Source organism: Panthera uncia, assembly GCF_023721935.1.
Source record: "Panthera uncia isolate 11264 chromosome A3 unlocalized genomic scaffold, Puncia_PCG_1.0 HiC_scaffold_12, whole genome shotgun sequence".
Taxonomy (NCBI): domain Eukaryota; kingdom Metazoa; phylum Chordata; class Mammalia; order Carnivora; family Felidae; genus Panthera; species Panthera uncia.
The window spans coordinates 28502829-28516319 of NW_026057579.1; the positions used below are offsets into that span (position 1 = coordinate 28502829).

Here is a 13491-nt window from a genome sequence, read left to right on the forward strand (position 1 = left end):
TCCAGGTGTCCCCTGCCCCCACCATGCTTTTATTCTTACTGCACACAAATGTGTATACATGCCACAAACAATAAGGGTAGATAAGAGGTCCTGTTTGCTTAGTAACCTGTTGAGAATAATAGAAGGAGAGTGGTGTGTGTGCATTTCTAAAGTTTGGGGTACTAGCATTTTCTGAATTTAGTCTCAGTAGTCTTCACCAGCGCTTATTAAAGTAGACCAGACCTGGCTTAAATAATGCGTAAGGATCAAGATGTTCCCAGAAGGATAGTTTAGGGGTAGATATTCAATTATGTTTTTCCCAGTGCTGTGCTTCTGTTGGGTGAGGGCTTGGGGGGCCCGTGGTGAGCTGCTGAGAAGCATGTTCAGCATGTTGGAGTGATTCAGACATGCAGGGTCCTTTTGAGCTGTGACATTAGGCATCCACTCTTAACCAGTACGTAAACTGAAAGATCTACAAGTTAACATGAAAATAGGAAGCTTATCCCTCTGTATTTCACACAAATTATAATATTTGTTAGAGGTTTTAGTGCATACAGTTAATGTGGCAGCATGGATGGGATAATAATGCTTTGTGAACTAATGTTTTATTTTGTTGGCTTCCAAATGTATGAATTTATGACCTTAATGCTGCATTAATGGCTTCTTTCCATTTCATATAATTTGAGGTAATGATCATTTGCTTATTATCTGACTCTTCTTTATAGGAATAACTCTCATATGCCAAATGAGATTTCCTGTGTCTGCCTGGAGAAAAGGAGCCAGATTGTTATTAATGCATTTTTGAAACTACATATTGCAGAGTCTGCAAACTAAAATAGGAACTGTTTGGTTCCACTTTGATATTTTTCAATTATCGCTTTATAAAATATATGCCATTTGAGAATGTTTTAAATGTGGGTTGCAACTTGTTTTGGCTCTGTTTGCCAGGCCATAAATACTACTCTTCCTGTCTTGAATAGTGACCTAAATAATACCACAAGGAATTAGATTTTTTTTTTTTTTTTTTTAGAGCTGTACTATGTTAAGAGATTTCTCTCCTATTTCTGATTTTGAGATCCCGTAAACCAGAGCTTCTGGTACCAAGCAGTAGTTCGCCTGTTGTGAGGAGCTGAGGTCCCCTCAGTGCACTGGTGGCCTGGTGAGCCCCATGACAGCCCAGGCCCAGACACCGTCTTTTGTGTTTTTGTATTTCTAGAACCTGGCTCGATATCTCGATATTTTGTAGCTTCCATCACATTTCTGTTGACATTCTCTATATACTGCCTATGTTTATGTTTTTCTTTGAATTCCCAAATATGCTATAATAGCTGTTTTGAAGTCCTTGTCTGCTCATTCCTCAGTTTGTAGCATTTCTGGGCGTGTTTCTATTGGCTGAGTTTTCCCATGATTATGTATATTTTCCTGCACTTTAGATTGTGTGCTCAACATTATGGAGCTGAGCTAGCGAGCCTTGTTATCATCCCTACTAGAGTATTGAGGTTTGCTCTGGGAAGTAGTTAATCAGCTTAATTTTTTAAGGCTTTTTTTTTTTTTTTTAAGTCTTCTAACATAGGTTTAGAGTAGCTTTTATTTTGGGGTTACGTTAGTCCTACTTTATGGTGGAGTCTTTCTGGGATGTCTTATGAAAGCTCCGAGTGTTCATGAACGTCTCTCCACTCTGATGAGGTGGAACTCAAACATTTCCAAATCCTCTCCCACCTCTGGAAGTTGCTTTTGCCGATAGTCAGTCCCCTTCTCCTTGGCGGTGTGGCCCTGTGGAATATGTGTGTGTGTGTGTGTGTGTGTGTGTGTGTGGCGCCAAAGACCCAGGGCTCATCTCTGCACATTTTTCAGTTTCCTTCTCTGCCTCCCTCACTTCCCTCTGGAAAGCTGCTTTGCAGGTGGTATTCAGCTCTGTAGCTCCAGTGTAGCTCTGTGACTCCATTCTGTATCTGCTCAGTTCCTTGAGATTTGCACGTGCAGCTGGAGGTCTCTCTTCACACAAGGCGGTCTAGAAGGTGCCTACCGGCTGAAAGCAGCCTCTCCCTCGGGTCACAGTCTTGCACTGCCTGTAGATAATGTCTGAAACGGGTCTTTGACATATTTTTCTTTCACAGTGGGAGATCTAGTCTGAAACTAGTTACCGTGCTTATTTTATTACAAAAGCAGTACATACACATAACAAATTCAAACAATGCAGAGGCAGAGAACGTAAAGTTTCTTTTCCATTTGCATTTCTCACGGGGACTTATATTACTGATTTAATATAAAACCTCTGCTTCTGTAAACCTGTACATAGATGGATTGAGTTTGTCATTAACAAGTCGAGATCCTATTGTGGACTTTGTTCCCAGGTTGCTCTCCCTCTGACTGTATCAATGTCTTTCCTAATCAGTGCGTACAGATGCATTTCAGTCTTTTCAGCGTAGCCACAGTCTTCCCCTGTAAGAATGTGAACCACATTTTATTCATCTGTTCTCCTCTTGATAGAAATTTATGTTGTTTACAGTGGCTTGTTTCCTTCCTCTTTTTCTTACCCATCTTCTCCCCCATCCCTCTTCACCAGCGCTGAAAAGACATCCTGTTTGTGTCTGGGTATAGTACTCAAATAGCTACTGCTGTAATTCTTTCCAGAAGGTTCCACCTATATATACAACTATGAAAAAGGTATGATGGAAGCAGTTTTTTTGCTCCGCTGTCAGCACCGTATGTTACGTATTTAAGAAGTATTTGTTAGGTTCACTGGCAAAGGATAAATTAGTATCTCATTTTCAATTTGCATTTTTTTTAGTTATTAGAGCATATGTTAAGTGGCTATTTTTATTTTTTTGTGCATTGTTAGATCATACCCTTTTGCCTATATTACCCTTAGCTTACTTGTTCTTATTGGCTTGATAGTATGAATGTTAATACTTTGTCACATATGTTACAGATATTGTCACCCAATTGATTTCCTTTGAAATTTGTTATGGTGGTGGTGTTTTTTTTTTTTTTTTTTCTCTTGTGACTACATTTGCCTTTTTTTTTTTTTTTTTCTTTTCCTTGTATAATTTCAGAGTTTCTCGTCATGGTTAGACCTTTCTCATTCTAGGATTATAAGATTTTTCTCGTGTCTTTGCCAGTGCTTACTTCAAACATTCGAGACTCCAAGTCTTCGTAGCCCCACTAGTTTGCTTTTGCTCACTGGTTCTCGATTTAGCAGTCAGAGCGAGTCCAGGGGAGATTGTTCATTCAGCCCTTCATTTTGCAAATGACCAAGCGGCACCTTGGTGCTCTCCCCAAGCTCACACCCCTTGGTTTTATGGCAGCGCTGAGAAGAGAACCCAGTGTTCCTTACCTCGTAATCTTGTCCTGTGTCTCTAATCCGGGCGGCTGAGCCCTGGATTAGCGTGTGGTCTGTTAGCACTTGAGTGCTGACTGCTACCACCAGTGTGCTAGGCCCCGGCGAGGCAGTTCGGAACAAGATGGAGCCGGGCCCAGGCATTTTGGAATTTATAGCTTAAGTGAGTAGACAGATGATAAAAAGTAGACCAACATGTGCATAATCGTTTGGGATCAGATATGTGGAGGAAAGGAAACCAGTGGGCTGTGGCGAATAATGGGGCCTTGGGTTGCTTTAGCCAGGGTGGTCAGAGAACACATCCTGGGGAAGCGGTACATAAAGTGAGACCTGAAAGATGAAAAGGAGCCAAGAGAGGGCCTAGGGAAAGGGTTCCAGGCTGAGAAAACAGCGCAGACAAAAGCGTAAGGTGGGAAAGAACTTGGCACCCAGGCAGGTTGAAGGGGCTGCAGCCGGTGCAAGATATGAGCAAGAATGAACAGTCTGACCATGAATGTGGAGGTTGTCAGATGGCTGGTTAACTTGACCAGCAGCCTTTCTGAATACCCTTCAGACAACCCCATTAACACTTAAATCTGGACTGTTTGTTCCTCTCCAAAACCACACAGTCGGCTGGAAGAATCTGTTGATAAAGCCTTTATTTTTACATTGTTATGTGAAATCTTATTTTGTAATGAAAACATCTTTATCTGGGTCAAAACACATGCAGAGTTTTCTGGAGCTACTGGCTATAACTAGAAGTAATAGTAAAAACAAATCCCCTTTAGATGGAACCTATTTCAGACAGAAACAGAATGTGGTGCATAAATCTGTTTATCCTAGCAAAATGAAATAAGAGGAAAAAACCCGGTTATCACAGGTAAAACAGTAATAATGGAAAAATATTGCTGTGTTTCTTGAGCACATGAATATTTTTCAGGGCATTAAAGTGTCCTCTTGCTGGTGTTTATGTGGCATCTGTGTGTATGTGGGTCTTGTATTGTGTTGTTTATCATTTTGTGCCTGTGTTTACTTCCAAGTTTGGATTTTTTTTAGCTTTATAAAGACAGAGAACTGATATTTTTCTTCATTTTATTATCATTAAAAAAGTTGCTTTTCTAGAGTGTATGTAGTATTTTGTTTATCTTTAATAAATCCACTAGACCCTCCTGTATTCAGAGGCCCCCTTGGATTGTTTTTTTTTTTTTTTTTTTGGTATGTTTTTTACCTGTTGATAAATAGACAAACTCCTTGATGTCTGGTACACTTTCCTCATATAAAGAACATATATTATGGGTATTACAGAGATAAGAGGGAAGTCTGAATTCTGTGTTATCTCTTTTAGGTGGAAAGAAGTCTTCAGTTATGTGATTCATGTTTAATTGGTAGTCCTTGAAGGATGCTAAACTCTTACTGTTACCTTGTCCTGTTAATACAGACTTCTCTGAAAGACGTAGTCTTCACTTACTAGTGAAGATTAGAAAGTGAAACTAATCACTTTCTGTTCCAGGTCCCAGGATGGCAGTGTTGAGTAGGACACTGTCTGTGATTTCATGGAGTTCAGAAACGGGTGGGGGCAACAGTCATGGAAACAACATAATACGATGCGATCAATGCTATGGGGGAGTTTTGTACAGCATATCTGGGGCACAGAGAGGAGAGCAGTCAGTTTGGGAGAATGTCCAGGAAGGAGGAGGTAACCACTCCTTAACACAGGTGGTTGTAACAAAAGAGAACCATTTGAGGAATACTAAAGAAGAACATTCTGGAGCGCCTGGGTGGCTCAGTCGGTTAAGCGGTCGACTTCAGCTCAGGTCATGATCTTGTGGTCTGTGAGTTCAAGCCCCACGTCGGGCTCTGTGCTGACAGCTCGCAGCCTGGAGCCTGCTTCCGATTCTGCGTCTCCCTCTCTCTCTCTGCCCCTCCCCTGTTTACTCTCTGTCTCTGTCTCAAAAATAAATGAATGTTCAAAAAAAAATTAAAAAAGAACCTTCTGGGTAGAGGTAGCAATGTGTACAAAAGGCTGAGACTCGAGTGTGTGTGGTTTGCTTTTTTGCCAGTTGTGTTGTTGGCTCGTCGGATATGTGGAGGTGGTAGCGGTAGGAGGGGACACTGGAAGGCTGTGATGGGGCTATTTGTATGGGGCCGTTCGTGCATGTGGAGGAGTTTGGACTTCATTCTGTTGGAAATGGAGAACCATGCAGCTGCAGGATGGGATCTGCTCCCCTTAGAAAGATCTCTTTGGAGAGTATTGAGGAAGGATTGGGGAGAAAATGGAAGGGAGGAGACCACTTGGGGGGGGGGGGCTGTTGTGAGCGTCTCCGCAAGAGACAGCGAAGCCTTAACTGGGCGATTCTGTTAGGGGAGTAGAGAGGAGCCAGTGCATCTCGGAAACCTTTCTGAGGCCGTCCTGAGGCCCTGTCCAAACTCTGACCGAGAGGCGGTGAGTGTGTGGTGGTGAAGTGTTCACTGTTTGGGAAGGCAGGACACGTAGGTCCAGGGCTTTCTTTGCTCTTGACTCGCGATGTCACCTTGTCAGTCCCCTAATCATCTGGAGTCCCTGCTGGTAAAGGAAAAGGCAGTGGCCCTGTCTCTTCAGTGCCGGCATTCTAATGAGGGACAACTGAAGCCCACAAAACATCAAAAGCCTCAAACAAAGCTAACAGAGTCGAGAGTTTCACTGTCCCTTTTTTTGTTTTTTTGTAGCCGACAGCTTTTTTCTTCATTATTGTACTGAAAAATTCAGAACAGAAAAAGTACAGGTGTTAGATTGTTAAGATTGGTTATTAAAATATTATAATTGCATGACTGATCCAGGATAGTACTTGACTTACCTAATATCTGTGTCTGTGTATTACACATGCGTGTGTATATTTCTTCTGCAGAATACTGCGTTGTATTTCCTTGGTATCTGTATTTGGTATATTTAGAAGATTTCAGGTGAAATTTTCATTTTTTGCTGTTAGAGATGCTGAACTCACTGGATTGGAATTATTTTCTGCCCACTCTCTCTGCTTTTGATCCATTTTAACTTTGTGAGTGTTTTGAGGTGCGCTGTTCCCAGGCCTTTGCCACACCAGGGCATGCTCAGCCTTCACTAGACCACTGGGGTCACCGTCTTTCCTTCCGGAGTAAGCGGGGCAGAGCTGGCTCTGGTTCGTATGTCCCACTCTTACTTGACGTGGCTTTCTGGGAACTGTTCTCTTCGATTGAACTGAAGCATTAGAAATCCTTGGGAGAGGATGTAATAGAGTTGAATAATTTACATTTATAGTTACTGCAGCTAAACTATCTGTGTAACACATTGTTACAACCACTTCTTTTCCTTTCATTGTAGTTCCAAAAGACCCAAAACCCCAGTGGAGACGTGTAGCGTGGAGTTACGATTGTACCCTGCTGGCCTACGCTGAAAGTACGGGAACCGTGAGGGTGTTTGATCTCATGGGAAGCGAACTCTTTGTTATTACCCCGGTATGTATGTAACCGGAAGCTCATTACACGAAAGGCATTCAAACAAGTATGTGAAGGTGCTTGAATGAATGTGAAAGAGGGGAAATAGAAATGTAAGTCTGAGTAAGTTGTGAACTTAAGATATTCAGAATCTAGTAGGTAGATATCTGTACATGAAATATTTTTCCTTTGTATCTTGTAGTGCGGTGTTCAGAGGTAATCCATTGGCATCAAAACATGGTGGGGAGTGGGGCGCCTCGGTGGCTCAGTCGGTTGAGTGTCTGACTCTTGGTTTCGACGGGGGTTCAAGTCCCACACTGGGCTCTGTGCTGATGGTGTGAAGGCTACTGGGGAGTTCTCCGTCTCCCTTCTCTCTGCCCCTCTCCTGCTCATGTTATCTCTCTCTCAAAATAAGTACATTAAAAAAAAAAAAAAAAAACCTTAACAACAACAACAACAACAACAACCCCCCCAAAAAACCATGGTGGGAAGTAAATGCTAAACAGAGGTATGGAAGCTGTTGAGAAGTTCCAGGGGGGAAGAGCAGTCAGTGGGCTGCTGCAGTAGGGAACAGCTTTCAGAGGACTGCGTCTGTCATCCTAAAAGGATAGAAATTGAAAGGGAGAGTGAAGAAATGACTGGTAGTAATAACTTGTATTTGTGTAGTGCTCTTTACTTTATTAATGAGTTTGACATATATTCTCATTTAATGTTCATAAGAATGCTTCGAGTAGATTGGACAGATATTATCTGTGCTTTACAGTTTGGAAAACTAAAATTGAATTGGGGGCGGGGGGGGGGGGCAGGCTGTTGCCATGGCAATCCAGCTCCTAAGTGAAACAATTTCAGGGACCCAGCACTTTTCACTTTGTGTCCTTCTTCCTTGAATGACCCAAGATACAGAGACAGGTACAACAGCATTTCTAACTCTGGCTGCATCTTAGAATTGCCTGGAAAGCTTTATAAAGAAAAGAAAAACAAAAAATTACTTGATTTTCTAGACTCGACCCATAAAAATTCTGATTTAATTGATGGGAGTGGGTTCTGGGAATTAATATTGTTTATAGGTTTGTTTTTTTTTTTTTTAATTTTTTAATGTTTATTTTTGAGAGCACGAGTGAGCGGGGGAGGGTGTGGGTGGGGGAGACACAGAATCCAAAGCAGGCTCCAGGCCCTGAGCTGTCAGCACAGAGCTTGATGGTGGAACTCACAGTGAGATCATGACCTGAGCTGAAGTCAGACGCTCAACCGACCGAGCCACCCAGGCGCCCCTGTTTATAGGTTTTTCAGCTGATTCTAACGAGAAGCTGGGGATAAGAACTTATGATATAGAGAATGGTTTTTGTTCAGAAATAATGAGTGGAAAAACTTGAAAAAATGTGTTAGGCTCCTATTATGGAAGTCCTGGGGAATCAAAGTAGGAAGTTTGGATCCCTGTTTCCTGGACTAAGCACTATCTGATAGAAAAGTCATGTGAACTTTATATATGATCGCATGTGTGATTTTAAATCTTCTAGTAGCTGCATTAAGAGTAAAAGAAAACAGGTGAAATTTATTTAATATTTAATCCTGTATATCACAAATATTATTTTAGCATGTAATCCATGTAAAGAGTATTAACGAGATACTTTCTTTGATACCAAGGCTTTGAAATTTCATGTTTACTTTTGTAGCCGATCTCAGTTAGGACTAGCCACGTATGAGTGTTCAGCAGCCACATGTGGTCACAGTCTTGGTGGTTCTAGACAGTGAGGAGTCATTCAGGGTGATAAACTTTATTATGTGTGCTTCCTAGGGTGCACATGCCTTCAAATCCTTAGCAATATAGCCTGATATTTAGTTAATGGAAAAAGGTTGCCATTGAATGAGTGTTTTAAGTGCCTTTTCCTTTTAGTTGTTGATGGGGCAAATGGGAATTAAGTGAGGCTTTTTTCTTGAAGCATTGTTTCCTGCAGGCAATGCAAATCAACATTTGGAAGGTCATATCTGAGTTCTGTATCTTAGAGTTCTTTAAAAAAATTTTTTTTTTTTAATATTTATTTCTGAGACAGAGAGAGACACAGCATGAGTGGGGGAGGGGCAGAGAGAGAGGGTGACAGAATCTGAAGTATCTTAGAGTTCTTTGAAGTTGAATTGTGGCATTGCTCCCCTCCCCCCCCCCCATCCACACAATAGAAGTACAGTCTGAACAGAAATTCATGAATCTAGGAGAATCTCTCATCCAAAGAGGATTGTGTGCTTCTAGCCTTTGATTGGGAGGGCAGGTCTAGAGTTGTGTGTCTGGTTCTAGGCACTCTGATTTGCATGATTCTTTAGTATACAGATCAGTTCTGGGGCTGTCTTAATGTGCACCTGGCAGGGCCAATGTCTGGGACGTCTTCCAATTGCACACATGTTAACTTCTGTGTGGTATCTTTTTAGTGACTTAATTTACTCCTTTTCTTCAGGCATCCAGTTTAGCAGGTGATTTGAGCTGTGCCATTGCTGGGTTGATATTTTTAGAATATAAAGCCAGTGCACAGTGGTCTGCAGAACTCCTGGTCATCAATTACCGAGGAGAACTTAAAAGTTACCTCGTAAGGTAAAAAATATACTTTATTTGGGAACTCCGGTTTGACATAATGTTTATTTCTCTGGCTTAGTGTCAGCTTTTGTTTTTTTTTTCTTTCAGCATTTTACTATGAAAAATTGCAAATATAATAGGAAGGTTGAAACAATTGTATAGTGAATATTCATATACATTCACTTAAATTCTAGAATGAGGATTTTGTTATACTTGCTATGTCACATTTCTGTCCATCCCTCTATTTAGCCATTTAATCAGTGTTCTTTGTTAATTAATTTCAGAGTTAATACTTAAATACCTCCACATCATGTCATTAATTAAAGTTCAATATTTGCTTATAGTTTTCTCTTTTGAAGTAAAATTTGCAGATGAAATGAAATGCACAGATCTTAAGTGTACCAGCCAATGAATTATGATAAATGCATGTGCTTGTGCAATTCAAACCTCCATTAAGATGCAGAACATTACCATCATGCTAGAAAGTTCCCTCATGCTCTTGCCCAGTGAATCCGTTTACACCCACCCTTAGAGCAACTGCTGTTTTTTTATTTTTTCTTCTTCTAGATAAGTTTTTCCTGTTCTGGTAATTCACATTAATGGACTCATAGTATGCACCCTTCTGTCTAAGGCTTCCTTCATTTAGCATATTTTGAGATTTATTTGCATTTTTTCATGTATCCGTTTATTCCCTTTTATTATAATACATTGTGTTTCATTGTATGAATATTTCATGTGTCTTAGTTTGATTTGTTACAACAGAGTTCCATAACTGGGTGACTTATCAACAACAGAAATTTACTGCTGACACTTCCTGAGGGTGGAATTCTATTCTAGGTACCAGCATGGTTGGGCTGTGGTCTTTTGGCTTACAGACCGCTCTTTGCATGTGGTGGGAATAGAGCTAGCTAGCTCTCTGGCCTCTTGGAAGAAGAGTGATTCCTTTCGTGAGGGTGTTATCCTCATGACCTAATTAATTCCCAAACACCCCGCTTCCAAATACCATCATATTGGCGTCAGAGTTTTAACTTACGAATGTTACGGGGGACGCAGGCATTCAATCCGTGGTGGGCAGGGGTGTCCACAGACGTTCAGACCATAACATTCACGATTTGTGTATTCGCTCTTCTTTTGATGGAATTCTGATTTCCAGTTTTGGGCTACAGTGAATAAAGCTGTTGTGACCATTCTTATTTAACTATTTGTGGATATACATTGTCATTTCTCTTTGGTCACTATCTTTGAGCAGAACTGTTGAGTCATAGGGTAGATATAGTTTATTTTTGTAAGAAACTTCTAGACCTTTTTCCAGAGTTTTTGTATCACTCATATTCCCACAAATAATGTATCTGAGTTCTGGTTGTTTTACATCCTCAGCTGTATTTGGTGGTGTCTTATTTATTTATTTATTTATTTATTTATTATTTTTTATTAAAAAAATTTTTTTTAAATGTTTATGCATTTTTGAGAGACAGAGACAGAGCATGAGCGGGGAAGGGGCAGAGAGAGGGGGAGACACAGAATCCGAAGCAGGCTCCAGGCTCTGAGCTGTCAGCACAGAGTCTGACGTGGGGCTTAAACTCACAAATTGTGAGATCATGACCTGAGCCGAAGTCGGACGCTCAACCGACTGAGCCACCCAGGCGCCCCTGGTGGTGTTTGTCTTTTAAGTGTAGACATTTCAGTGGGTATTTTTTGGTCTCTCACTGTGCCTTACTGGTATTTATTTCTTATTTACCTTCTTAAATTTAGTGTTGGAACAAATCAGAGCTATCAAGAGAGTCACTGTTTCAGCTTCAGTAGTCATTATCCTCACGGAATCAACACAGCTATTTACCATCCTGGTCACAGGTAAGTAACCATTTCTTCTCTTATATGGTAGAGTATTAGGTGGATGTAGACGTCTTGGCACTGTTTCAGAGAGGAGAAATTGTCCATTTTGATTATTTTGGCTTTTTCGTTTCTTCCTCTCATGCATAGTTATCTTAAATATCTGTAATATGTATGTAATCATTGTGTGAGCATTTCTGTTCATCTGGCGGACAGCTCTGAGCCAGATGGGGCAAGGGGAATATTCAATGAGGAAGCCTTTCTTCTCTCTTCACTTACTTAGTCTTATTTTTCTCATCTGTGAAATGAGTATATACCTAACTTTTCACTCTAGCGTGTTGCGAGAACTCCTCAAACCGTGCATGTGAAGTACCCTTGCCCAAGAGGTCTCAGTAGACATTCCTTCCCTCCTCCTTTCCTTCTCGGCAGGTTTGAGCTGCTCTCATTGCTGCACAGCTCATTCTTACAGCCCTCGCCCATTCTTCATATATGACACTTCTCCATGTATTGGCCACCTACGTTGAGGGTTACTTGAAAATTGGGCGTTTTCTACTTCCAGTCATTTCTCTCCTTTAATTTTGTTATTTGAGAATGAAATTTCCATCTATTTTTTAAGTTAGCCAAGCAAACTTTTTGGTTTTCTAGATGGGAAGAATATCAAGTTGTGCACCAGGCAAAACCTAGCTTGAATTCTGAATTTTGACAGTGAGTCTGTGTCTGTTTGCAAGTCCTTAAACTCTCTGATCCTCTCTGTACTTAAGTCTTTTGGATGAAAAAAGGTATGCATTTTTTGTATTCTGTTCTGTCCTAGGTCTGACCTTTTGTGTTTAGAATTTTATTATGAAATGTTCGTACTGCAAAGGAACCCACATCCACCAGAGCCCAGTTTGTACTCTTCCCTGACTCCCTCCCCACTAGAGAGAACCACTGTCCTGAATTTTGGTTGATCAGTCTTTTGTTTTCTTGATAGTTTTACCACTTACTCATATTTAGTTTTGCTGTTTGACTTTATATAAATGGAATCATAAGGAAGACACACAGGTCTTACTTTGAGATTCAGTTTTAACTACCAGTACGATATTTCATGTTATGGGGGGCACCTGGGTGGCTCATTCGGTTAAGCGTCCAGCTCTTGATTTTGGCTCAGGTCATGATCTCACGTTTCTTGGAATTGAGCCCTGCGTTGGGTTCTGTGCTGTCAGCGTGGAGCCTGCTTGGGATTCTCTTTCTCCTCCCTCTCTGCCCCTCCCCCTGCTTATGTGTGCTCTCTCAAAATAAAATAAACATCAAAAAAAAAAAAAGGATATTTCATGTTGTGAATATATTGCAGCATAATTATTCATTCTCTGTAGATGAAAATTTGTTTTGTTTCCAGTTTTTTTTTTTTTTTTTTTTGTTATAAGAATTGTACTGTGGCCAGAATGATTATGCATTCCTCTGACACATACGTAAAGGGTTTCTGCAGGATATATAAGTAGAAGTGGAATTGCTGAGTTGTTGAGGAGGTACATCTTTAACTTTACTAGGCAATGCAAATGTTTTTCGGAATGGGTCTGCAAGTGGACGATGGCAGTGTGTGAAAGTTTCTGTAGTTTCATATTCTTTTAGCGTTCTTGATACCAGACTTTTAAATATTTGCTGAGCTGGTAGGTATAAAAGAGTCTCTCATTGTGGGTTTTTTTTTTAAGTTTGTTTATTTTGAGAGAGAGAGCGTGAGCATGTCAGCGGGGGAGGGGCAGAAAGAGAATCCCAAGCAGGCTCCATGCTGTCAGCGCAGAGCCCAACATAGAGCTCGATCCCATGAACTGTGAGATCATGACCTGAGCCAAGATCAAGACTCGGACATCTAACCGACTCAGCCACCCAGCTGCCCCTCTGACTGTGTGGTTTTAATTTTCACTTCCCTGATTACTGATGAGTTTGGTCACCTTTACAAGTTATTGGCCATTCATGTTTTGTCTCTATGAAATGCTTTCTTAGATAACTGCTTAATTTTTATTGGGTATTTGGTCTCGACATTCTTAGTGTGATCTAGATATTAACTTTGGATTATATGCCTATTGAGTATCTTCTTCCAGCATATTTTTTTCAATTTATCTTTAATGAGTTATAGTTGTGTGTGGTTTCAAGTGTTAAATAATTTTTAAAAACTTTCACCCAATGTATTTCCAAAGATAACTACTTTGAGCTATTTTATGTAGCTATTTTATTTGATAGCTTTGGCTGTTGTCATACATAAAAATAAAATGCTTATGTTGTTACTTTTTAATTTCTCAGTTTTACACCTTATCTATGAATGTCCCTTTATGGAAGATGCATATAGAGTTTTCTTAACTCAGTCTGTCTCCCA

At 40.5% G+C, this 13491-nt stretch overlaps 1 protein-coding gene across 3 annotated transcripts in view; it reads left to right on the plus strand.

The window, feature by feature from the left end:
* Positions 1 to 13491, plus strand: part of NBAS (NBAS subunit of NRZ tethering complex) — a 328333-nt gene that overhangs the window by 16194 nt on the left and 298648 nt on the right. For all 3 annotated transcript variants that reach the window (XM_049652503.1, XM_049652501.1, XM_049652502.1), the window contains 3 exons: positions 6636 to 6769; positions 9196 to 9329; positions 11064 to 11162. In XM_049652503.1, coding sequence (XP_049508460.1) covers positions 6636 to 6769; positions 9196 to 9329; positions 11064 to 11162 — 367 coding nt within the window. The remainder of the gene's footprint in view (positions 1 to 6635; positions 6770 to 9195; positions 9330 to 11063; positions 11163 to 13491) is intronic.